Below are 26,983 nucleotides of genomic sequence, written 5' to 3'. Positions count from 1 at the left end.
CAAGAGACCCCTGCCCACTCCAGTCTACAGACAGAGTCCATATTTCTCCCACTCATTCCCTGACAGCAACAGCCAGTCACTTCAGCATCCTGAGATACCCATCAGCATCCACCAACTCAAGCGCTCTGAACACACAACAGCACTCCTAGACATCCAACTGCCTCACAGGCCCCAACCTCATAGTTGCCAATTGTGCAACTCCATGCCCTATCCCTACCTCTGCTTGGAGAAGGCTACATTGACAGTAAAATGATGTTGACCATATGCAAATTAGCTTGACATAATTTGCATAAAGCATCACACACAGCGTTGTGCAAATCTTGGTAGCTGTGAATGAAGGACTCCTGACCTTTACACTGGAACTTGGAAACTGTTGCCATTATTTTGTTTCATCCATACTGCCATTGCTATCAGCTTGCACTTGCTCTTCATACTGTCATTAGTCTAATCAAGCTATAAGCACTTGTCCTCCTGTCTCATCTCCTCCCCCAACTTTGCCCAGCCCTCAATTCCCTATCCTTACCAGTACCTTACCTATATTCCAGCCATCCTTCCGTATGTACACTCCTATCTTCTTTATCCTTTGTCTTTCAAGTTCCATACACAAAGAAGTGAAAGAAATGGAGTGAAGATTAAACTGTGAATAATAATTTACCCTATTAATAAATTTAACAAAAAAAGCTGCAATTTCAGGATGTATATTACTTGTTTTAGAATGTCTAGCATGCTTTGTGTGCTACTTATATATTAAAAATAAAGTACGTTATATGAGAGATGTCCTCCCCCTATTTCCTATCAATTATTAACAAATCAGTTCTTGCTCTCTGTGACATTATTAGTTCAGTATTTGGAATGTAAATATACCAAAACCAACCACCCTTAAATCAAAGCATGTTTCTTCCACTGACCTTTTTGGCGCTATTCACGAGTGAAGTTATGCACATATTTCAGTGTTTGCAGGACTGGAACCTAACCCCTAAATATACCCTTGTATTTGTATCCTTCTTTCATGTATAAGCAGTGTTATAGATTAATACATATGAATTGTATAGTAGTATCTTCAAACAAACATTTTGAAAACTGCTTAGGGTCTCTCAGGGACAATAATGTCAAACTCACAAAAAGCAGAAAATAGAGAGTAAAGTTCTGTTCACAACCACAGACCTAAAAGCACATGGTCCACTGCCCTACAAATCTGCTTTACTCAACTATAGTCACCAAGGGCATACCCAGACAGCCCTAAATGTGTCCTTTGATGCAAGTATCCAAAGGGAATGAAGCCACAGATGGACCTCAGCAATGGCTGGCACTTCCCTAGAGCTTTTGCTAGAGGAAGTGAGGCTGCCCTTAGGTAACGCCACTATGTACCATTCTTTGCAAATGGAACAATAATCACCTTGTCCTCAGGGAAGCTGGCCCCTCCCCGGGATCTATGGTTAGGAAACTAGACAGGAAAACGCGAAGAGATGGACAAGTCAACATTATCAGCATGCTCTTCAATCTTTTGTCAATTTTGCTCTACTGTTGTAAACTGATTTGACACCACTCAATTACGCAAACTAGTTAACTGTTAATTTTCTGTGCCCCTTCCCCCGCCAATGTTCAACTGTGCATTTTTAAACTTTCTTCTTGCCACTCATCACCAACATTACAAAAAACCCAAGACACTGTAAAAATATGAAAAACTGTGTTTTGAAAGTACAATTTTACCTTGGGAACCAAAAATACTTTAAATAATTCAAACATGTTCACGTTTAAAATTTTCATTATTCTCCCCCACAAATATTCAAGTCAGAAAAGCACTAATTAATTAAAATGAACTTTGTGTGTCAACTTTCACTATGGTGCCACTGATGTACCATGATAATTAGCATACATCACTAAAGTTAAATTTCCCAGGTTTGATACTAAAATGTTTTATTTCATATATGTAAAACAGCAAACCAAAAAGAACATGTTACCAAGTAGCAAAATAAACATAAAACGATGCAAATCACTATTAAAATGAACTCATATTTTACATATTGTCTATAATAGGGTGTCAACCATTAGGCCTGCTTGATGCATTTCTGTGGTCCTCATGTCCTACTCAGATTATACAGAATCTAAGATTCCATTTAAAAAAAAAAAAAAAGGTTTTCTGTCTCCAGGCTGCAAAGATAGCTTTCCAAATGTAAGTCAATATAGTGTTATCTTCTCGAGTCTGCAGACAACCTGAAACAATAAATCAGAAGTGTGATCTCTGCTTCCTATTAATCTGTGTTGGAGTGACTTTAAACCAGTGGTGGGCAACCTGTGACCCGCATGAGGCCCATCACTTCTTTAAGCCCAATAATGACAACTACTCATCAGCACTAATGATTTCAATAGATAAAATGGTGAAGGGGCAGGAATTATTGAAGTGGAGACAGAGAGAAACAGGGAGAAGGAAGGAAATGAAGAAAGGAGGATGGAGAGAGAAACAAAGGGGAGAAATAGCAATTCTCCTGAATATGAGTATATTTTCCCTTTGAGTGATAATGAACACTAAAATGAAAACAAAAAATGTCGTTACTGTATATTCTACCATTGATTCCTATGCAAACTTTTTAGACATCAGTGGATATTCCACTGTCAACTGAGGGGAGTAAATAGTCTTATACCCAAACTCACTGACCATAATTAAAAATGGAATTTGGTTCTTTCCTAATCAGTTTGACATCTCTGGTCTATACTTTGACTAGGATTAAAGATCATGAGAATTCGAATGGAATATTTGCTATCTGTAATGGACAGGATATAAACCTAATTAAAGCACTACTGAAGTCAATAGGATATTCCATATAATGCATAAAAAATGTACTATGGAATTCAAGTATATATAAATCTTCAAGTATGGTAACTGCTTGCAGACTTATGTTAGCTTGTTAGAAAAGTCTTTTTTTTTTTAAATAAACATTATTCAGTTCTGAAAAAAACAAACTATCAAAATGATAAGCTGAGTTTTGAAATCTTAAGCTTTTTTTTTTTTTAAAGAAGCAAGCAAACTCTCACTATTTTCCCCTTTTCTCTGATTAAAAACAAAACCTAGAATGGATTTAAATGATAGCTTGTACATAAAAAATTGCATCTGAAGTTGAATGCCAAGTTTCATACCAGAAGAAAATAAACTAATCAATCCATTATGCATAAATTGTCCAAAATTAAGAGTTTATAATAAAACTCTCAACAAGTTATACCTACTATATCAGAGTGATATAGCTTCACTAAACTTTTAGGTAGATTCAGTGAACGTGCAATATTTGACAGATTGTTTATAAAACTAAAGCTCAGATTTATAAGGAATACATATAATAATCATGCTATTTCCAAAATACAACAGCCTATAAAAAAAAAAATAAAGGAAAAAAGTAAGCAATGAATAATTATTAGATAATTCCATCAATATGCCTTTTTCTATAAAGCTTTACACTTTTACATCTCATCCTTTTCTTTTTAAAGAAGATTACAGAAATGTTTGGAAACCTGAACATACAGTAACTTCATTCTATATTTCTGAATAGCAGCCAGTCTTCAAACCCTTTGCTAGCTCGACATTTATCTCATCGAGATATCTTCTCCCATGAAGTCAACTTGTCATATTTTCAGCAGCCTAGAAAGAGAAGTACAATTCATTATAATGAACCCACTGAAAATAAACACTGTGGAGATATAGATCAGCTATAACACTAATGGTCATTTCTTGCAACTACTTTTATTTGGTCAACAATGTTTAAATAGTTTACAGATCATAAATCATGTGATATATAATCTTAATATGTGGCTTAAATGGCTCTTTCATGGATTATTTTCATTTTCATAATATTTTTGACCCCCACTATTCTTCCTTTATTAATTTAGCCATCACTTGACAAAAGTTGACATAGGAAAGCCAAGTGTATAATTCTAACAAGGAGCTGTACCTGGTCTTTTCGCACTGACTCATGAAGGTGGTGTTCAGATTAGGGCATGTTTTACTACAGACCCACACATAGTCATGTGGTCGCACCTACTTGTTAAACTGTAAACCAAAACAAACAAACAAACAAAATGTGTAAAATGTATATGAATCCTTATTCTTGTTCTTTCCATATTTTTATTATAGAATATGAAATACATAATGGTGTAGCATAAACATTTTATCTGCATGAATTCGGGACACTGGCATAATTCATAAGTAACACTACAGTGAGTTATACAGATCATTTTCATAGTAGTAGTAATAGTAACAGCAGCAGTAGTAGTAAATATTTATATAATGGTACCACTGGATGCAGGATAAACACAGAAGAGATATCATTGCCCTGAAAGGCTCTACAGACAAACGGCAGGGAATGCGGATATGACATGCAAGAAAGTTAATGTGGGGAAGAACTGATACTGCCTTCTCAGGTACATGTATCAGTCTACATTTATGTAGATCATTATTTTTTACATTGGGATTCGAAGAAGAGAGAAAGATTACTAAAGCAGCTAGAGTGTGCAGGGCTCAATTATGAAGAGCCTTAAAGGTAAAAAGGTAAAAAACAAGGATTTGATATAGAGGTGAATGGGAATTGAAGCCTAAGTGTGGATCTGTTGATAAAATTTGAGAATCTGATGAGCAAATTGTTAGAGAATCCAGGCTCTGGCTCTACATTATTTATAGCTTTGCAAAATTATCATGAAAGTATACCTGTTCACTCAAAGAACAAAAAGGCCCAGTTGCCCATTTTTTACCATTGTGATTGATGATAAAGAAAGTTAGTAATTTTATTGGTCCATCAAAACATGCCACTCATTCAAAGTAAGAGGAAAAAAGCACGTAAAAATTTGTAAGGTTTGTTATCTGCAGATTCTATGCTTTGGACCAAATCCTATTAGCAATACAGGATGAAGGCGACAGGATTTGTTTCCTAAGATTATTATTTTTATTTTATTTAAAATGCAAGGCAAAGGTACAATTTCATATGAAAAGCTAAAAGTGCAGTAATTTGAACTTTGATTTGCTTTAATTAAAAACAACAACAACAACAAAAACTCTGCATGTTTTTCATAAACTGCCTTACCTTTAGCGCTTCTGTAGCTTTGCGTAGTTCTTTAATTACTGAGGATAACGCCTCTGGATTTATACCTTGCTCACACAACCGCACACAAATAGACAGAGTTTCCATATCCAAACCAGTGTTTAATATTCTTGAAATCTCAAGCAGAACTGCAACAATTTTTAAAAATTAAAATTAGTTTTTGTTAAAGTTTAAATGAGATTACTGACATTTCTCTTTAAAATGAATTTATTTCTTAAGGGTGGGATTTTCAAAAGCTGAACCTCTGTGGATGGGGAAAATGGAAACACTACCTATCCACCCCCCACAGTGTGAACCCCAACCTATAACATTCATAATCACCTTCCCCATGTGAGTCAGAAGCCCCAGACTCCCAAACTCAGATCCACATTTACATTCTCTACTCTAGTATTTCCCATTCACTGAACCAGGATATTACTTGTTTACTGTTGTGATAGGAAGAATAGTCAACATGTCTATAGAATGCAGTAAGCTTTTATTTGTAGACAGTGATTTAAAAAAATTCTAAAATTGTAATGATAATTCAAATCTTTGCCCATTAAATGGAAGATAGGAAAGAAAACAGGAGCAGTTTTAATTAATGATTACAATACACTATTATAATATTGTTTTGTATTACTGCATATTTAATTATCAATTTTACTCAATATTAATGTTTGGTCTGACAATACAGACATAAATATTAAATTTTATTTGCTTTTGAGAGCAAATATTAAACTTAAGCTTTTAAAAAGTGTCCTAAGCCAGTGGCTCTCAACCTTTCCAGACTACTGTACCCCTTTGAGGTGTCTGATTTGTCTTAAATATTGCAAAGTTTCACCTCACTTAAGAACTACTTGCTTACAAAAATCAGACACAAAAATATGAAAGTGTCACAGCACACTATTACTGGAAAATCGCTTACTTTCTCATTTTTACCATATAATGATAAAATAAATCAATTGGAATATAAATATTGTACTTACATTTCAGTGTATAGTATATAGAACAGTATAAACAAGTCATTGTCTTTATGAAATTTTAGTTTGTACTGGCTTCGCTAGTCTTTTTATGTAGCCTGTTGTAAAACTAGGCAAATATCTAGATGAGTTGACTGGAAAAATCTCTGTGCATCCCCTAGGGTATGTGTACCCTGGGTTGAGAACCACTGTCCTAGGCCCTCACTCCTACATCTATACTTGGTTCTCCCTTTGACAATCCCAATGCCATGTGTTACAAGAATGGCCATCACTTGATTCAGTGACTCAAGATACTTGTTCTAGATTTTTACTGGCTAGTTTTTCCCATCATCATTACCCTTTTGCCTTACATTCTTCTCATCTACTAACAATCTCTGAACTGCCCATTCCACTACAAGCAATTTCATCCAAGCACGTTTGTGGTGAAATGGCATCCTCTGACTAGATACTACTCCCTTTTGAATCTTATGAAAAGCTTTCATTATTGTAGAGCAGTACAAGGTTCAGTCTTCAGCAAGATTCCCGGACAACAGTGATTTATTTATATTAAGAAATATTACTTATAACGTTTCTATAATCGCAAAGAAACAAAGCTTTCAAAAATTTGAAATACAAATACTACTTCATTCCTTCCACCATTACACTAGGACAACAGATGGCTGTTTGGATTCCTAATGTGCGAATATTGACAAGATATATAGTTCACAAATACTAAAAATGTTTTACTGCAGTATAAATTTATGGTATACTGAAGTACAGCTTTAAAAAAAAATAAGATCACCCACACATATAGGCCAGGCCAAGATGTTCAAAAATGAGTGCCTGAAGTTAGGAATCTATGTCCATAATTAGGCATGTAGGCAAGTGGCCTAATTTTCAGAAGTGCTAAGAACCCAGAAGAGCCCAACGAAGTTGGTGGGAGCTGCCAAGTGTTCAGTACTTTTGACGTGTGAGTTCTATTGCTATGTTCTCCCTGCTTAACTAAAGGTGGCTGTAATTCTCATAATGACCTTGAAAATACTGCAATTATATAAACACAGTATATTTTGAAGTCAGAACACTACATTTAACTTTTTAAATGAGCTTTTAGTACATACACCTCTACCCCGATAGAATGCAACCAGATATAACATGAATTTGGATATAACGCAGTAAAGCAGTGCTCCGGGGGAGGGGGGGGCTGCGGACTCCGGTGGATCAAAGCAAGTTCGATATAACACGGTTTCACCTATAACTTGGTAAGATTTTTTGGCTCCCGAGGACAGCGTTATATTGGGTATATTGGGGTAGAGGTGTATTTCCTGGGCATACAAATTTCTGATTACTTTGTTCTAACTGATTTTTTTTTTCTCAGTGGAAAAGTAGTGTTTGATAGTTTGAGGCAGAGAATCACACAGCTTTTCAGTGACTAATTTCAGCTCTTATTCTCTGCAGAATTTCTCTTTTATTAGTACTTGGTAATGGTGTTTTATGGAAAAATATCTTACATTCCAACCTAAGGTTAGTTCATTTATACCCATAACTTTTACTTTTTATGAAATGAGTTAAACAAGATACAGTATAATTTAGAATTTCAAATCTCAGTTAGTCTCTTATAAAGTCGAATGTTGATTTGTTTTCCTTGTTTCTTTAGCTATTATAATGTACCACAGGGTAGAATCTCTCTATGGTACTTGCATGGGTATTAGTAATAGGGGCCATATACCTCACAATCTTAATGTGTTTATCCTCAACAGCCTTATGAGATAAGAAAGTACTATTTACCTCATTTTCAAACATGGGAACTGAGGCAGAGAGAGACACTAAGGGTACATTTTTCAAAGGTGGTTAAGTGATTCAGGAACCTCAAAAGTTGACTCTAGTGTTCATGATTGAAATCACTGGGAGATTAGGCACTTAGGCACTTTTGAAAATTCCACTATTTTAGGTACCAAACACCTCCCATTGGAAGACAAATGGATGTAGGCTCCTGAATGCCTAAGTCACTTTCGAAAATGGGACTTAAGGACTTTCAACATTTTACCCTAAACGACTTGCCCAAGTCTAGCACAAGAAGTCTGGTTTCCCAAATCCAACTCTAGCATCCTAACCATAAGGCCATCCTTGGTCTCTCTGAACTGAAGAAATAACACAAAAATCTCTTTACTCCTGGGGGAATTCTGCGCAAAAAAATTAAAAATTCTGCATACAATATTTCAACATTCTGCAAAATTCTGCATGTGTTATTTGTCAAAATAACAAAATCACTCTGGTTTCAGTTATTTCTGTAATTTATTTAAACTACAATACAATGGATGAAGAATGGGAGTGGGGAGCATTGGAGGAAATTCCCAAACCCTCTTGCCTAATAGTAACGCAGGTAGGTTTGACCCTTCATTTCTAGTTATTAATCAACAAATATATGGAGCCATACGCTTGGTGTTACATCATAGGCAACTGAAAAGCAAGTGAGGGCTGGGAAATCAACCAATTTATATTGGCTACTGAACATCTCCCAAAAGGTCAGTAGCAAATAGTTCATGGAGCAGATTTTGATAGGAAATTTTGTCAGTCCAAAAATTTAGACCAGTTCTAATCACTAAAGCATCATCAGCATTTATAAGGCCATACTGTCCTTTACACCACTCTGGCAACATAAAGGAGCCTTAAAACTTTTACACTCCTGGGGGATTTCACAAAGACAACGGGAACAATCACTAAGGCGGCAGGCTGCTACATTCTGCTCTGCCTTAGTGGACCGAGCCTGCCCCATGCCTACTCCTCAGAATCAGCCTAAAGCCTTGCCCCCTGCACCGAGCATGCTGCAATAGCGAGCGACAGGGACAGAGTGTTTCTCTTTCTCACACGCACGACCATCTTCCCTCCCCCCACGGTGGTGATTTACATTCCAACCAGCTGCTCCGGGTGCCTGAACCAACCTGCCTGTGCTACGGAGAGGGGCGCGTGACCGCTCTTGTGCCTTCCCTGTCAGAAGTAAGTTTTCTGCAGGGAAGCAAAGAAATCTGTGGGGGCATGAATTCTGCACATGCACAGTGACATAGAATTCCCCCAGGAGTATCTCTTGTACATTTATCTGATTACAAATAATTGATCAAATATCTCAGTTACGAACACCTTAGGAATGGAGGCTGTTTGTAACTCTGAAGCGTTCGTAACTCTGAACAAAACATTATGGTTTTTCTATCAAAAATTTACAACTGAACATTGACTTCATACAGCTTTGAAACTTTACTATGCAGAAGAAAAATGCTGCTTTTAGCCATCTTAATTTAAATGAAACAAGCATAGAAACAGTTTCCTTACCTTGTCAATTTTTTTAGGCCCTCCCCCTTTTCTTTTAGTAATTTACATTTAACACAGTACTGTATTTGTTTTTTTCGTCTTGTCTCTGCTCCTACCAGATTGCTTACTTCCAGTTCCAAATGAGGTGTGTGGTTGACTGGTCAGTTTGTAACTCTGGTGTTCGTAATTGAGGTTCTACTGTAATTTTTTCACATATTTGCAACTTTTATAACTTTTTTTTTCCTAATCTGTCGTTAATAGTTGCTCTAATTTCACTTTATTCTGACTATGGAATGATTGCTCTTGCCCAAAAACCTCTCTCTCTCTCTCCAAAGTCAGCTGTGTAATTTTATTTTCTTCTCTCAAATGCTTTCAGACACATTCTAAAAGGTCAGATCAAAGCTACTGTCAAGAAAGCCTTAGTTTATGTCTACACTACCACTTATGTTGGTATAACTTATGTCGCTCAGGGCAGTGAAAAAAACCAACCCCTGTCCGACCTAAGTTTTACTGATAAAAGTGCTGGTGTGGACAGCGTTACGTCAGCAGGAGATGCTCTCCCGCCAACATAGCTACCGCAGCTCGTTGGGGGGTGGTTTAATTATGCTGATGGGAGAGCTCTCTCCCGTTGGCACAGAGCGGCTACATGGGAGACCTTACAGCAACGCAGCTGCAGCAGTACAGCTATGCCGCTGTAAGATCTGTAATGTGGACATAGCCTTACTCTCAAAAGCCAAGGTGGTAAAAAGTATAGCTATTATTTTGCTAATGAGGCAAGGAAATGAGGGCGGTAAGCACATAAAACAGCACTTAAGATCAAAAGGGGACTAATTAATTGAGCATTAAATATCCACATATTCAAGGCCTTTTGAAACATCAAACTGGCAAACAGCGATCTAAATACTGGATATATAAATAGCGAGATGCAAATTTCTAATTTTAGACAACATTTGAGGAGCATGCCATTTTTTATTTTAAATGTAGTGATAGAGAGTGAACTTCACCTCTATGAGAAAGGCCAGCATAAAACTTACGTACCACTTAAGTCTTATGCTGACTGTGTGAACTGGGGTGAATGTCACTTCATTTTGTATTAGCAAGCATTATCAAAAGAAGAATTTGATTGGATGCTAATGATTCTAATTGTGCAGGTATCAGCCATAACTATACAAACCTGGACGTATCAGTAAATGTGTCCTCCCAGAAATCATTGCATACATCACAGGGAAAATACGAGTACTATAGATTTTGAAAGACTACACTTTAGGCACTTTAGGGCTCACAAATATATAAGGTTTTTTTTAGAACTAGCATTTGTACAACTCAGCAGGCAGACGCTGAAAACAGTAAGTAAGCGTTTTCAGTTGATAGCCACCTACTATCATGCCACTTCAATATCACTGTTAACAAGCTTTAGATTAGTATGTTTTCCCTTACTTTGACTATTTATATAGTCAATATTTTAAGACTCTGACATTATATAAACTAGCCAATGGTTGTTTCTGTGTATAGCAGCAGCTAAAACTGGGGATGGCAAACTTTTTGGCCTGAGGGCCGCATCTGGGTATGGAAATTGCATGGTGGGCCATGAATGCTCATGAAATTAACAATTCAGAGATATTCAAATAAACTCTATTTAATAAAAATTCATTTTAGTGGAAATAAACATAAAACCTTACTTACTAATATATCATAACAGTGTATTACAATAATTAAATCAAACTTAACCCCTTTCCACGCACTTTTTGATTAATGTGAACAATGCAGCTAGTCACCCTTCTTTATAATAGCATCAAAGTCCAGTGTCATTCTCGTCATGGAAATCTGCAATACCGAGCTGAGATGCTGGTCAGTTAACTGGGATCTGTAGCGAGATTTATTGTAATTCAGCAGGGAAAATGTTTGTTCGCACACATAAGTGGAGCCAAACAAAACAAGGATTTTCTGTGCCACCTTGCAGACATTTGGGAACTTTGTTTCACTCAAGGTGGCATAAAACTTGTTCAGTTTTTCTGAATTGTACTTGTCCTTCAAGGTGGAATCACAGTGGAGATCAATGAGCTCCAGTTGTAATTCTTGCAGGGCTTTCTTGTAGTCAAATGACAGTGGGAATGACACCAGCTCCAGTGTCTTCTCTATCTTCTCAAAGTCAGAGAAACAACGAGAAAATTCTCCATGCAAGTCACACAAAACTTTGCTGTACTTTTCTGTCTTCTCTGGTGACACTTTCAAGTATTTCAGTGTTGGAAAGTGAGTGAACACTTTGTCCTTAATGTGTTTTGAAAACAAGATTAACTTGGCTTTGAAAGCTGTCACACTAGAATACAAATTGTGTACAAACACATTCTTTCCTTGTAGCTTTACATTAAGTTCATTTAAATGTGCCAAGATATCCACACCAAAAGTGAGGTCACACACTTAGTTTGAATTCTTTAATTCAGGGAAATCATTTTCTTTCCCCTGCATCTCCAGAAAGTGCGAATTTTATCTCTGAGCTCTCACACTTGCTGCAATACCTTTCCTAGGCTGAGCCAGTGGACATTTGTATGATAAAGTAAGTCCTGATGTTCAGTGTCAGTGTCTTCAAGAAGGGAAATCAATTGCCAATGATTAAGTCCCCTTGCTCTTATGTAGTTCGCTATTTTCACTACTGGGTGAACAACATGGTCAATGTCCAGGACATTTTTACAGAGGGCAGAAAAATCACCTCTTTATCAGAGTCATCTTCTTTTACGTTGTCCTGAATTCTCTTTAATCTTTTACGTTTTTCCCAGTTAAATTTGGTGATCCATCTGTGGTTATGTTTGCCAGTTTACCCCAGGGGAGCTTCAGAGGTTCAAGGCAGCCAGACACCACCTTGTATAAATCCGATCCCTTAGTTGTGCCTTTCATTGATTCCATTGATAAAAATTCCTGATTTCAAATTTGTCATCAATTCCTCTGACAAAAATCAGTGACTGTGCTGTGTCCTTAATATCAGTGCTGTCATCAAGAGTGAACAAAAAAAGAAAAAAAAAAACAAAGCCCTGTGCTTTCTTGTTCAACTCAGAAGTCAAATGTTCATCAATCACTTCTACACGGCGAGTAACAGTTCTTCATGACAAACTAAAGTTCTCAAATTTGTTTGGTATTCTGGGCACAGTATGCTAGCAATATCAACTATGCATTCTTTCAAAAATTCCCCTAAAGCAAAGGGCTTATTTTGTTTAGCAATTTTAAATGCCAGAACATATCTTGCCTAGTGGCTTCTTGAACTTCAGCTTGTTGTACATATATATTTTGCTGAGTCTTTAAGTTCGTGGTGAGTTTTTCAGCTTTTCTTGCTCTTTCCTCAGTTGTTAAATAGTTGCCATAATTAGGATGTTTCGTTGAAAAATTATGATTCAAATTGTACTCCTTGAACATTGCAGTGCTCTCCTGACAAATCAGGCGTACAGCCTTCGAGTCCACATTTGTGAAAAAATATTTTGCATTCCATTCTTTGTTGAAAACCCAACAGTCACTGTCCACTTTTCTTTTCTTTTGCAGCACTCATTTTTGAAAGGGAAAAAAAAATCCTAATTGCTGCCCTTATTTCAAACTGCTCTTTTACAAGATGGCATGCACTGTGAAAAAACTGGTGTGGGCTGTCTCTCTAGCCTGGATTTATCAGGCGTCAGTGCCCCCGACAATTTTGAGCCATGGCACTCTATCCCACAACCCATGGGGACAAGAAGAGGCAGAGGCAAGTGTAAACTCACCTGTAACTTTATGCCCCAGACTCCCCCCAAAATGTTCTTTGAGTTGTTTGCACTGTTGATTTCATTAAGTTTGTATATAGTAAGGGACGTTACTGAGGTGGGGCGAGAGGACTCATGAGGTGTGGCGCATGGGGAGCTCTACCGGGGTGATACCAGGGACTCCTGGGGGCTCTGCTGGCAGTGTGACACCAAGACAGCTGTGCCACGTGCGGAGGCACCCGAGCTAGGCCGGATGTAGCTACAGCCCCTGGGTGGTTTCCCTCACTTGAGGCTCTTGAGGGTGGGGCCATAGGAGACTGGGAGGGAATTTGGCATGCTGCCATGTAGGGTTGGTGAAGTCACACCTGCACAATGTGGCTCTTCTGTGTGCCAGAAGAATCTTCCAGGAAGATGGTGCTCAAACTGCTCATCACTGAGTCAGGGGCTGGGAGCGCGGCAAGCCCCCGACCCCGCTCCCTAACGGGAGCTCGAGGGCCAGATAAAAATGTCTCACAGGCTGGAAGTGGGCTGTAGTTTGCCCACCCTTGAACTAAAAATCACTTGTCACTTTCAGTTACTGCACACTGAACGGTGTAAGCTAATGCAAGTTACTGAATTTTAGGAATATAATACCTTCCCCAATTTGAGAGATTTTTTTTAAAGAAACTTTTAATTAAAGAAATTGTTTTGATCGTCCAAAAGTATTAACCCATGTTTAGTAATCGAACCAGACTGCCCATCTGATAAATGCAGTAAAGTCACTCTGCTTTATGACATACAACACACACACAGCTCTCAGGTATCTGGTATAATTATGCTCTTGTGATTTTTTTCTTGATTATATACAGGTGTAAATGATCAACAATGTTATGGAGATGCTAAAACTTCATTTTTAACCATGTATTTTTCATCTATCATTGGGTTTTGTATGTTCCATAAAAAAATTGAGAAGGTGGATGGGTGGAAAAAGGTTTCTGGTCTATAGGTTGAAGGTCATCAGGAATATAGCTTGAGCCCTGCGTGGATGCAAATGTATATCCACGGCTATAAATCAATATCCACAAAACTACATGGCTCTCCCAGGAACCGTAGCGGCAAAAGAAACAGAACATTGGACCGCCGCTCCCAGGAGCCAACGTCCCACACCGGCAGCACCACCAGCGCAGCTGTATTGCCCCCATCCCTTCCACGCAGCTATCAGCATCTCCTGTCTGGGGGTGTGCACGCCGGATGACCACAAAGAGGGACAGCTGCTGGTAAGCCTGGTGCCCGCCCCGGTGGGCGGGGCAGTATAGCCGCACTGGAGGAGCTGCTGGTGCGGGGTGCTGGCTCCTGAGAGCGGCACCCCCACGTTTTGCTCCTTTCGCCGCTGTGGTTCCCAGGAGAGCCCTGTGGTTCTGTGGATACCGATTTATATCCGCATCCTCAGGTAGTAAATTTGTATCCAGGCAGGGCTCTACATATAGTAGCAGAGTTAAGGATGTTTGTAGAGCCTTAATTATGCATTTCCTCGCTTTCAATTTTTCTTTTCATAAATTAAGATTAAGAATATTTTACTAATTTTAAAAGTCACACACATTAAACACAAAAATAGTTAAATCTGACCATACTTAATTCTGCCAACTGTGACCATTAACGTTTGACAGTCTGTTGTCCATTCATAAATGGGAATGCAAAAAGAATTACATGCCCTCTGTGACGAAGTGGAAATGTTCTTAATGTTTTATCTGAATACTGTGTGTGTGCCCCAATTTCCCCTATGTGTTACTCAAGTATCTAGGTCGGGGTGGGCAAACTTTTTGGCCCGAGGGCCACATCCGGGTGCAAAACTGTATGGAGGGCCAGGTAGGGAAGGCTGTGCCTCCCCAAACAGCCTGGCCCCCACCCTCTATCTGACCCCTCCCACAGAACTCCCCACCCATCCAACCCCGCCCCCCCCCACTCCTGGTCCCCTGACCATGCCCCAGGACCCCCTAACCACCCCCCTGGAACCCCATCCACTATCTAACCCCACCTGTTCCCTATCCCCTGCCCCTCCTCCCCCCGAACCTCCGCCCTATCCAACCGCCTCCTGTCCCCTGACCGCCCCCCCGGGACTCCCTGCCTCTTATTCAATCCCCCGGCCCTGTGGCTGCGGGGAAGGGGCCCGGAGCTAGCCTCCCGGGCAGGACCGTCCTATGGGCCAGATGTGGCCCGTGGGCTGTAGTTTGCACCACCTCTGATCTAGGTGATGGTACAAGGGTGTGTGATCGTTGCAGAGACCCTTAGAGGGCAGGTGTGACTGCTGTCTGGCTGCCTGGCCCAAACAATAACTAACACTATATTCTGGCAACTGATAGCCAGGGCCCATCCTTTGCAAGAGCCAGCCAGAGGTGTTAGAGAACAAAGCGAGAGTTGAAAACCTGGGAAAGAGACAAAAGATGGAGGAGAGGCAATTCGTTGTGACTGAGGGTTGGCTACTGGAAATGAGTCAGTCTCACAGAGGACTCACATGAGAGAGTCCAGGGCTCTGGATTCCCCAAGATGGACATCGCTGGGTTTCTGTACTAACAAGATCTGTTCAACACTGTGTCCCAGTCAACTAATAAACCCTTCTGTTTTACCTCACTGGCTGAGTCACTTATAATTGCAAAGATGGGGTGCATGGCCCCATTGGGAGGGGGGATGGAAGGTTTCCCCAGGTGTCCTATCCAGTGGACTGACTGTGAGGAGCTCACGCTGTGAGCAGAGGTGCTGAATGCTCAGAGATCAGACCCAAGGAAGCGCTGAGACAAAGGAGGCTTGCCCTAGTTAGAGTGTGCCCTGACCGGTGTCAGACACCAGAGGGTATCGTCTGAACTTCATTCTGAGTGGTTCCAGAGCATCGAGCCTGTGCACTCCGTAACATCGCCAAACAAATATTCTTAACGTAATAGTAATGAAAAAGCTTGAATTAAAAGATATATAACAGTTTTCCATTTTCATGCCAACATTTGTCTCCCCCCCCCCCCAAAAAAAAAAAAAGTTTATAGATCTGTGGTTAAGGAAAAGAACTTCGGTGTTTCGTTTGCAGTCACTGCAAACAGGATTACTGTACATGAAGGAAATAATCTTCAGTTGTTTTCCTGTATCTTACTACTGACAGGAAAAAAAAGTAATTTTATTAGAAGTGTTAGCATTGGTACAACATTAAGTTATAGTTCTACTTTGAAAAGTGATTGCAAAAAAAGAGAGGGACCATCTTCAAGTCCCACATTTATTGTACCTCAATTATTTGATTACTTAACTAGATCTAGAAGGATACGTTTTCTGTCATCCCTAGAAGCACAGTCTGGGAATAGAAAGTTGAATGTTCTGTTCCACTTATGCATTATCACCAAAATACACAAAGCTTATGATTGCAGTTGTAGAGAGTTAAACACGTATAATTTGGGCCTGATTGAAAATAAACATCCCCCATGTTGCACGTAAAATCCTGCAAAACTGAGTCTGAAAATAATCCTGCTGGGTAAAAAGAAACAGAATCCACTTCACTCTCTCTTGGGCTGGCTCTGCAGGGCTAGTGTAGAAAAATGCATTATTGTCAATAGCAAGCAGACATAACTGAACACACACAGTGCAAATAATGGAGCTAGAAAATGTCATTCTTCTTGTCTATTCTCACAACCAAACTACTCCTGAAGGTGAGCAATCAGCAGCCGCCAATATCTGACAACTACTTATGGTTTGTATCACAGAGTCGACTTGGCCAAGTTGCACAAATGTAGTCTTGTGCATCATTTTATTTAAGAGAGAAAATAAAATCCAGGCAGCTATAGCCTCACACTGTCTATAATAATAATAATAAATAATAATATATGGAGATATACTTATCTCACAGAGCTGGAAGGGACCCCGAAAGGTCATCGAGTCCAGCCCTCTGCCTTCACTAGCAGGACCAATTTTGCCCCAGATCCCCAAGTGGCCCCCGTAAGGACTGAACTCACAACCCTGGGTTTGTTTAGCAGGGTAATGCTCAAACCACTGAGCTATCCCTCCCCCTGTAACACACACAGCATTAGCGCTGGCGGAAACCCTGGCTCTCTGGAGAATCTCATTTTCCCGATGTAAAGTCACATCAACGCTGACTTTTCCCCCCATGTGAATGTGATTTTGTTCTTCTCTCAGCAGCGGGCCGTGGAGAGCAGAGACCACGGGGGCGAGCTCCGTGTCACCGCCGCGCTTGGCTCCTGGGCCGGCTCAGTACATGTTCCCGCCCGCCCGCAGCGGTCCTTAACGGCTACACCGCGGCCCCGGAGCGCGGCCGCAATCGCAGGCGCATACAACGTCCCCTAGCGCTTCGGGCCCCGCCCTCGACGGAGGCCTCCGGGCGCCGCCGCGGCGATAGGTCGCGCTAACAGAAGCCCGGGCGACACGCGAGGCCCCGCAAGGGAGGCAGCTGAACGGTCCCGGACAGAACACACGGGCATTGGGGGGGGGGGGGCTGTCTCAGGCAAGGGGAGCCGCGCGGGGATAACCTGGGGCCCGGGAGCGCCGCCGCCACCCATTGAGGTCACCCCCGCCGCCCCCGACAGCTGCGCGGGTCGGGCACCAGAGGCGACCGCAACAGAACCCATAAGCGGCGCCTCCTGGGACTCACCATCCATCGTCTCTCTCACCGCGTTTAAATTGGCTGCGCTGCTCGCCATGGCGACAGAAGCCTATTCAGCGCGAGACCTCTAACCCGGAAACACACCCCCTCTCCCTGGGGTTCAAACATTCCCGCCCCAACAGAAAAATCTCACCACGCACGCGCGGCTGCCCGTCCTTGCCTGACCTCCCTCCGTCACCTTCAGGCCCCGCCCCACCCGCCGTATTTGTTTGAATAGAGCCTGCCCGCTTAACAACTCGAGAGGTGGGAGGAGGAACCCGTTCGAATTTGTGAAGCGGACCAGTGTTGATTGGTCCGTTCGAGAGCGAAGGCGAGCCGCGATTGGCCGGGCATGAGAATCGACGCGCGGCGATTGGGCAGCCACGGGGAAAGAGGGCGTGGCAGTTAAAGAGCCTCCGGGCTGGCGCTGGCGCGGACGCGTGAGGAAGCAGTAGCCAAGTAAATGATGCAGCCGCCGGAGTGAAAGCGGCGAGGGGCCCCCGGTGCTGCTTGCCCCAGCTCAACAACGGTGACTGAACAGATACCCAACGGCGGAGGTAGCTACCCTCTCCCGTGAGGCTGTGACAGACCGAATCCGGCTTATCGTTAACTTGGGCCCCGAGTCTGCGGGGAGCGCGGTGCCTCTGCTGGCGTTCGCGGCTCGCCGGGCGGGCTCCGCCAGGCGGCTGCTTTCACAGACAACCGGCGACGGAGCTGAGCGGACAAGGCTGTGAGTTTCCTGCTACAATAGCCCGGCCTCTTCGCGGAGGGAGGGGGTTGTTGGGAGAAAGAGTAGAGAGACTTTCCTTAGACTAATGGCTGGTGGGGTAGACGGGAGTTTGGACTTGATGGTCGAATGGTCCCTTCTGGCCTTAGACTTTAGGAAACTTCTTTTGCCCCAGTTCTACCCCAAAATGACAATAAATAACCGCGAGGAACCAGGGAGTGTGGACACCAGTGTGGGCTTCGAATCCCCTGTTCAGGCAAGGTCCTTCCAGGAGATCACATCCCTGCTGAATCAGAGTAAATCCCTGGTAGGAAAGCCAGCATCACCACTTTCTTGTAGGGGTGCTGAGTAAATTTCTCCTTCCCCTCTACCCCGGCTTGTAGATATTTGGTAAATTATTCAAGCACTTAATTAATCTTCTGTAACAGTTGGCTGTCTGAAACCTCTGCTACCCAACTCCTGCTGTATGTCTTGCTCTACTTTCCTGCTAATCCCTCCTCCTTGCACTATTCTGATTATTTTCCTTTTTCTGAAACTCCATGCACCAAACAGGCATCTGTCTCTTTCAGCTGGCTTGAGTGTTAAGAGCTGTCTTTTTGAAACTTGGTCTCTCCTTTCTATCTCTGTCCTTTCTCTTGACTTTGTTCTCATTAACTCTCATTTTTATAGGTATTAAGTTTTTGTTCTTCATCTTACCTTCCTCACACTCCCCCATCCCTCTGTGTGTCTGCCTCTCATAGTTGAGCCTGGTAACTCAATCTGAAACTACTTTTCACACTTTTTTCAACCTGACTAGACTTTGAGATGTTAGTGCGTCTTCAAAAATGATCAGGGCTATCGATCAATCACAGTTAACTCATGTGATTAACTCAAAAAAATTAATTGTGATTAAAAAAATATATTGCAGTTTGAATCGTACTGTTAAGCAATAGAATACCAATTGAAATGTATTAAATATTTTTGATTTTCTATATTTTCAAAATAAATATATTTCAATTACAACGCGGAATACAAAGTGTACAGTGCTCACTTTATATTATTTTTATTACAAATATTTGCACTGTAAAAATGATGAACAAAAGAAATAGTATTTTTCAATTCATCTCATACAAGTACTGTAGTGCAATCCCTTTGTCCTGAAAGTGTAACTTACAAATGTAGATTGTGGTTGTTACATAACTGCACTCAAAAACAAAACGGTGTAAAACTGTAGAGCCTACAAATCCACTCTGTCCTACTTCTTGTTCAGCCAATCGCTAAGACAAACAAGTTTGTTTACATTTACAGGAGATAACACTGCCTGCTTCTTATTTACAATGTCACCAGAAAGTGAGAACAGGTGTTCGCATGGCACTTTTGTAGCTAGAAGAACTGGAGTACTTGTGGCACCTTAGAGACTAACATATTTATTTGAGCATAAGCTTTCGTGGGCTTACAGGCTACAGCCCTTCATCGGATGCATAGAATGGAACACACAGAAAGGAGATATTTTATACATACAGAGAACCTGAAAAGATGGAAGTAGCCATACCAACTGTAAGAGGCCAATCAATTGAGATGAGCTATCATCAGCAGGAGAAAAAAAACAAAAAAGAACTTTGAAGTGATAATTGAATTGACCTATAGAAGGTGTGAGGATACTTAACATGGGGAAATAGATACAATTAGTGTAATGACCCAACCATTCCCAGTCTCTGTTTAGACCTAAGTTAATTGTATCTACTTTGCATATTAATTCAAGTTCAGCAGTCTCTCTTTGGAGTCTGTTTTGAAGTTTTTTTGTTGCAAAATTGCCACCTTCAAGTCTGTCACTGAGTGGTTAGACAGGTTGAAGTGTTCTCCCACTGGTTTTTGAATGTTATGATTCCTGATGTCAGATTTGTGTCCATTTATTCTTTTGCGTAGAGACTGTCTGGTTTGGCCAATGTATATGGTAGAGGGGCATTGCTGGCACATGATGGAATATATCACGTTGGTAGATGTGCAGGTGAACGAGCCCCTGATGGTGTGGCTGATGTGATTAGGTCCTATGATGGTGTCACTTGAATAGATATGTGGACAGAGTTGGCATCAGGCTTTGTTGCAAGGATAGGTTCCTGGGTTAGTGTTTTTGTTGTATGGAGTGCGGTTGCTGGTGAGTATTTGCTTCAGGTTGGGGGGGGGGGGGCTGTCTGTAAGTGAGGACTGGTCTGTCTCCCAAGATCTGTGAGAGTGAGGGATCATTTTTCAGGATAGGTTGTAGATCTTTTATGATGTGCTGGAGAGGTTTTTAGTTGGGGGCTGAAGGTGATGGCTAGTGGCGTTCTGTTGTTTTCTTTGTTGGGCCTGTCCTGTAGTAGGTGATTTCTGGGTACTCTTCTGGCTCTGTCAATCTGTTTTTTCACGTCAGCGGGTGGGTATTGTAGTTTTAAGAATGCATGATAGAGATCTTGTAGGTGTTTGTCTCTGCCTGAGGGATTGGAGCAAATGCGGTTGTATCTTAGAGCTTGGCTGTAGACAATGGATCGTGTGGTGTGTCCTGGATGGAAGCTGGAGCATGTAGGTACTATTTCCCCATGTTAAGTATCCTCACACCTTCTATAGGTCATCTCGATTATCACTTCAAAGTTCTTTTTTGTTTTTTTTTCTCCTGCTGATGATAGCTCATCTCAATTGATTGGCCTCTTACAGTTGGTATGGCTACTTCCACCTTTTCAGGTTCTCTGTATGTATAAATATCTCCTTTCTGTGTGTTCCATTCTATACATCCGATGAAGTGGGCTGTAGCCCACAAAAGCTTATGCTCAAATAAATTTGTTAATCTAAGGTGCCACAAGTACTCCTGTTCTTTTTGTGGATACAGACTAACATGGCTGCTACTCTGAAACCTGAACTTTTGTAGCTGGCATTGCAAGGTGTTTACTTGCCACATATACTAAACCTTCGTATGCCCCTTCATGCTTTGGCCACCATTCCAGAGGACATACTTCCAGGCTGATGATGCTTGTTTAAAAAAAAAACAACAACCAATATTAATTAAATTTGTGGTCCAACACTTTGGGGGAGAATTGTATGTCTCCTCTGTTTTACCCGCATTCTGCCATATATTTCATGTTATAGCCATCTCAGATAAGGACCCCGTACATGTTAGTTTTAAGAATATTTTCACTGCAGATTTGACAGAACACAAAGAATATACCAATATGAGAGTTCTAAAGATAGCTACAGCACTTGACCCAAGGTTTAAGAATCTGAAGTGCTTTCCAAAACCTGAGGGATGAGGTGTGGAGCATGCTTTCAGAAGTCTTAAAAGAGAAAACTACAGAACCCAAACCACCAAAACAGAAAATCAACCTTCTACTGGTGGCATCTGAGTCAGATGATGAAAATGAACATGTGTCGGGTCACGCTGTTTTGGATCATTGTTGAGCAGAGCTCGTCATCAGCATGGACGCAGTTTCAGGTGACATTGTAAACAAGAAGCAGGCAGCATTATCTCCTGCAAATGTAAACAAACTTGTTTGTCTTAGCGATTGGCTGAACAAGAAGTATGACTGAGTGGACTTGTAGGCGCTAAAGTTTTACATTGTTTTGTTTTTGAATGCACTTATTTTTTGTACATCATTCTACATTTGTAAGTTCAACTTTCATGATAAAGAGATTGCACTACAGTACTTAGGTGAATTGAAAAATACTGTTTGTTTTTTTACAGTGTAAATATTTAATAAAAAATATAAAGTAAGCACTGTACACTTTGTATTTTGTTTTGTAATTGAAATCAATATATTTGATTATGTAAAAAACATCCAAAAATATTAAATAATTGGCATTCAATTATTGTTTAACAGCTCAATTGCATGATTAATCACAATTAATTTTTTAATCGAGAGATTAGTCACGATTAATTGTTTTAATTGCTTGACAGATGGAAAAATGATATGATTTCTTGCCTTTTCCTAAAACTAAGGGTGACTCAAAATGAAAAATGTAGCTTCCTAAATTGTAACTAAAAAATTTGTTTTCTTCTAGGTGCAGCTCTGTGCTATGGGAGATGCAAAAGAAACTAAAATGCAAATAACACCAAAGACTCCAGGACGGGCCACTGTCCTAAACCCCTTTGAAAGTCCAAGTGATTACTATAGTCTGCAGGAGCAGATTGTTTCCAGTCCTTCTGTCTTTAAATCAACAAAATCCTCATCAGTAAGATTTAATGTCTAGTACAATGTCACAAAGGCAATATTAATACCGCCAAATACTAATTTATCATTTCTTAAATGTGCAGATAGTTTTTACTAGAGTTTAAGCAAGACTAAGTAGCATAGTTCCTTACAACCTTCTTAATACTAAAGGAAACCTAGTGCTAAAACTCAGATGTCACTTAGCACTATGACTTTGTTTTTAAAATATTAATGATAACATTGCGTTAACATATATACTAAATGCAAAAAACTATTTGCATGATGCTAATCAAATTCTTGAGAAAGGGAGGAATGAAGACCATTTGTTAGAGTTAGTCGTCGTCTAAATCGGTGCTCTGTCTGCAGCAATCCTTGTTCTAGGCTTGTGACACAAGCAGGTTGGATGCAAAATCTTTAGAATGATATTTTACATTCCTTTTTTTATTATATAGCACTTTTTTATCATGTGAAGGTCTTGAAGTCCTGTGTAAATTGTTTATATCTAAATACAGTAGAAACCTGTTCATCCGACCCTCCATTATTTGGCTCTCCTTGACAACCAGTGCACACATGTCCAGAAAGAGAGCTAGCTCTCTTGTGGCTGCTAGATGGTGCTGTAGCATTGCATTTTCCCATTTTCTGGTTTATCTGGATCATTTGTCCATAAATTCCAGGACACTGGAGTAAAATCAGCACTTTGCAGAAGCAGTATTAGTTTGACATGCAGTGAAGAAAACTTTAGTCCATTGAAACAACAACAAAAATTAAGGTAGATAGAATGTAATTTCCCAAACTGGAATTTGACCAGATCCTTGGGGATATTACCCACAATTGTATAGATGTGGGTGTATCATGAATTTTTTACCACAAGGGATCTGGATCTCCATTTTACATGCATCTTAAAGATGACACTGCTAGCAGTATAGAACCTTTAAACATCATACTGAAGTACTGGAAGGAACGTGCCTTCTGAATCTCTAATTTAATTTCTATAGCAATTTGAGGTCTTCCATCCGAATACTGGACAGGCTTTATTCTACTTTTTAAATCTCCTTATAGGTAGCGATATGACTACAGGTGGTAGAAGGCTTGAGCATTGGGACACAATTTGATCTAATGGACTGAGCATAGGACTAGAAAATAGGCACTCAGTTTTAATCCTGGCTCTAACAGCAACTCTGTGATCTTAGACAAGTGACGTCACATACATTCTCTTCCTCAATTTTCCCATCAGTAAAAGTGGGATAATATTTACCTTACAGAGGTTTAGTGAAGTTTTAATGTTTGTAAAGCACTATATAAATGCTAAATATGCTATGCTTTGTTTCATGTTACATACATTTGCAATTAATGACCATTAAACAAAAATAGATTACAAGGTCAATTGGTCTGATTCTGTTACTCATTTTTTGTAGTTTAAAATTTAAGTAGCTTACTTAGCTGACAAACAATTACTATTGTTTTAGCTCATGTATATAAGAAGGTTATGGCTCCAATGTGGCTTCTTTTTAAAGATTTGTGTTCTGTGTTTTTGATTCTGTCTGTTCAGAATAGTAAGCACTGCATACTTCACTGCGATGTTTATTCCTTTCTCAGACTCCAGGAAAATTTAGGTGGTCTATTGATCAACTTGCCCTAATAAATCCTGTGGAAATTGACTCTGAAGATATTCGGCGTCAGGCATTGTATTTAAGTCATGCCAGGTAAGTTGCTTTCTATTTTATGCAGTGAACTGAACTGATATTTGAATACCAGAAAGCTATTCTTGTATGCATGGCTGTTTTATTCATGTTCATGTAAATATTCAACATTCTTTATCTAATACAACATTATCTTGTATTAAGCTATTGTCCGTATAAGGTTGCTTTTATCTAGAATTTTGTTTTTAAGTTGCTTTTCATGTCTATGTGCTGTGGTATTCTTAAGTGAGGCTGTTTCTTCATTCTTCCTTGTGTAAAGGTCCACGGATCTGTTACAATGATACTTTAGCCAGCTGGCCCCTTAGAGGCTAAATCAGGCCTGTCAGTCACTAACAGGAGGGAAAGGGCTTCCCCTCTTCCCTCCTCCATTTCACCCCCTGTCTCTTTTTCTCAAAGTTCCGTCCATTTTTTTCTGCCTCCTGAGCGGCTGGAGGCTCAGCCACATCCTCGGGCAGAGCTTTTGTGAGGCAAAAAGTCAAAATTTTATTTCAGATTTTCATACTAACAGTTTAGCTTAATAATTTCAATCCTAGCTCTGGCCCTGGTCTGTGTTTGCCTTTTGGGCAGATTGTCCCCTCACTTCATTTCCCCTTCTGAGGCTTTTGCAATGTCTGGTGCCCCTGAAGGCTTCAAGGAGCCAAGAAAATCCAGGGGCAAAGGATGTGTTTGCATTTCCTGTTTCACCGTTAAGCTACATCTACACCACATACCACTAGTGTTGGCATGTAGTTATACCTCCCAGTGGAAAGCAGGTTGCATCCCTACTGCTATGTGTTATATGTGTCAGTGAAAGGCTCTGGCCGAGGGGAGGTAGCAGAGAAAGGCTTCAACAACTCGCCACTGTAGGAGCCTTTCACTATGGCAAAGAGAGAGAGACTTCCAAAGCCTTTCTCTGCAGAGGCGAAATGCTCCAACAGCGGGGAAGTGGTGGATCCTTTCCCTACTGCCATCCCCTGCCAGAGCCTTTCCTCTTGGGGAGATTTTTTCCTGTGGGAAGAGAGACTCCAGTAGTGGGGAGGCACCAAGATGCTATATTGTTGAAAATAGCAGAGTAGAAGGGGAGGCATGGCATGGGCAAATAGAGAGCGTGAAGGGTATGCACTCAAATACATATCCACACCCTTCAGATGTGTTTTTATTCTACTTGCCTAAGCTGTGCCTCACTCGCTACACTGCTATTTGTTCCTGTTCTAGGGGGTGCTATGCAGGTATGTACTCTACATACTGTCAAAAGAAGCATGCAGTGTAGATAGACCCTTATTGCAGTCAGAGGCTTATCCTGGCTTCCATTTGATAAAGCTAGTAGATTCCGCAGCATGAACCAATCTAGATTTAACCTGGTGTTACTCCTAAGGTAAAGGTGGTGGTTTTTCCTGGTGATCAGGAACTCAGCCTTTCTAATAACTGGTGGAGATTTTTACCTCAGCATGGTCTCGCTATACAAATACTCTACAAGCAGCCAAGTCCAAGCAGGCATTGTCTCAGCACCGTCCTGTGGACATGAAAACTCGGGTGGCATCAGGATTACAAAAATAAATAAAAGTAATATTAACTGCTGTCTGGCATCTGGAGTGTCCCATCCTTTCAGAAGTGATGCTAATAATATATGGAGAGGATTGCAAGTATGGTCCCTCTCAACCTAAAAATCATGCACCCTAGATGGAGGCTTTTCCTTGAAAAAGAGGCGGGATTCAAATCTGTTTCATTCTTTTAATCAGCTATCCAGACAGATCAGTTCCCAGCTATCTTAGTGATACAGTGGGGAGCTATTAAAAGCTGAGACTATTTCAGAATCATCAGAAAAGTCTGTTCAGAATCTGGCTCCTGCTAGACACTACAGAAAGGAATACACGTCATATGGCAAGCTAAATCGGCGCAGAAAGTACAACAGAAGAAAATACCCTTAGCAAGTGGTAGCTAGTGCAGGGTCAGTAGCTGCCCTTTGTTGTCTCAGAGCTGCTTTCAGCTCTCCCAGCCAGCCCTATCAGGAGTTAGACCTTTGATTGGTGCCAGACTCTTGCCATTTGCAAAAAGGCTACTTATAGCTTTAATCAAAGGAGGGCACTGGACGTTGTGGAGCTGTGCAAGAATTACAAGAACAACTTTGTCTTTTCTCAATCTCAGTAACTCATGGAAAGGCCCAAACATGAATGAAATCATTCATCATCTACTTTGGATTTGAGAATTGCAACCTGCTCCCCATCCTATTTTGAACTTCAAAGAATCAGGGACCAGCAAAGCAGACTGTGTCTGAAACGTCTAAATAAGTTCCTAAAGAAGGCTTGTATTCAAAGCATTCCCATTTTACAATCCCCAGACAATTCTTATGGTTTGCAGATGAATGGCAGCCCTTTTCTGTTCCCAGCTTCAGTCATTACCATTTCAATTTCAGCCATTACCATTATCTTAACAGGATAATCTTAAGAATAGTATTGGCTTTAGGGAATATGGAAATTCACTCATCTTTTTCTAGACAATTTTCTGATATGGGTTCTGTACAGAGAAAGGTAAAACAAATACAGAGTGATATGGTTTCTGGAGTATCTTGGGTTTAGAACAAAGACCACCGTGCCAGGGAAGTCAGTCGTAGGCCTGGGCTGAGAGTGAGTACTATCACAGGTAGAAGTTCTTGCTTTGAAACTATTTTTAACAGAAGATGATGGTCATAATGGAAAGGAAGTAGTGTCAAAAAACAAATATCCAGTACTTATCGGAACTTGTTGAGAATTCTGATTTCATACACAGG

General features: G+C 40.6%; 2 protein-coding genes across 7 annotated transcripts in view; one reads left to right on the top strand and one right to left on the bottom strand.

Annotated features, from left to right (window-relative positions):
* Positions 1–1,900: 1,900 nt before the first annotated feature.
* Positions 1,901–17,822, bottom strand: MZT1 (mitotic spindle organizing protein 1). Of its 2 annotated transcripts, XR_256772.4 has the most exons (4): positions 17,663–17,822; positions 5,067–5,212; positions 3,515–3,631; positions 1,901–2,214 (listed from the first exon to the last, which is right to left on the bottom strand). XR_256772.4 is itself a non-coding variant. In XM_005306832.5 (3 exons), the coding sequence occupies exons 1-3, from the start codon at positions 17,709–17,711 to the stop codon at positions 3,608–3,610; spliced, it is 219 nt and encodes a 72-aa protein (XP_005306889.1). In that variant the 5' UTR covers positions 17,712–17,822; the 3' UTR covers positions 1,901–3,607. The 2 variants fall into 2 exon arrangements, 1 of the variants encoding a protein (XP_005306889.1); XM_005306832.5 differs by having other exon boundaries at positions 1,901–3,631.
* An 85-nt stretch (positions 17,823–17,907) lies between these two features.
* Positions 17,908–26,983, top strand: part of BORA (BORA aurora kinase A activator) — a 55,294-nt gene continuing 46,218 nt past the window's right edge. For 3 of the 5 annotated variants that reach the window (XM_065581127.1, XM_042861705.2, XM_024109568.3), the window contains exons 1-3: positions 18,077–18,383; positions 22,389–22,559; positions 24,134–24,240. In XM_065581127.1, the coding sequence (XP_065437199.1) occupies positions 22,404–22,559; positions 24,134–24,240 (263 nt within the window). In that variant the 5' untranslated portion in view covers positions 18,077–18,383; positions 22,389–22,403. Of the gene's footprint in view, positions 18,384–22,388; positions 22,560–24,133; positions 24,241–26,983 lie in introns of all 5 variants that reach the window. The other 2 variants (XM_008172920.4, XM_005306833.4) reach the window with 1 other exon arrangement.

Source organism: Chrysemys picta, chromosome 1 (genome assembly GCF_011386835.1).
Source record: "Chrysemys picta bellii isolate R12L10 chromosome 1, ASM1138683v2, whole genome shotgun sequence".
Taxonomy (NCBI): Eukaryota; Metazoa; Chordata; order Testudines; family Emydidae; genus Chrysemys; species Chrysemys picta.
The sequence above is the reverse complement of the archived record's forward strand: the minus strand, read 5'-3'. Positions and strand labels throughout refer to the sequence as shown.

Excerpts from the sequence above, each read along its gene's own strand:
- MZT1 (XM_005306832.5), bottom strand. The coding sequence starts at position 17,711 with ATGGCGAGCAGCGCAGCCAATTTAAACGCGGTGAGAGAGACGATGGAT. Across the intron at positions 5,213-17,662 it reads GGTGAGAGAGACGATGGATG|TTCTGCTTGAGATTTCAAGA; the intron begins GTGAGTCCCAGG and ends AAATTGTTGCAG. Across the intron at positions 3,632-5,066 it reads AAGCTACAGAAGCGCTAAAG|GCTGCTGAAAATATGACAAG; the intron begins GTAAGGCAGTTT and ends TTCTCTTTCTAG.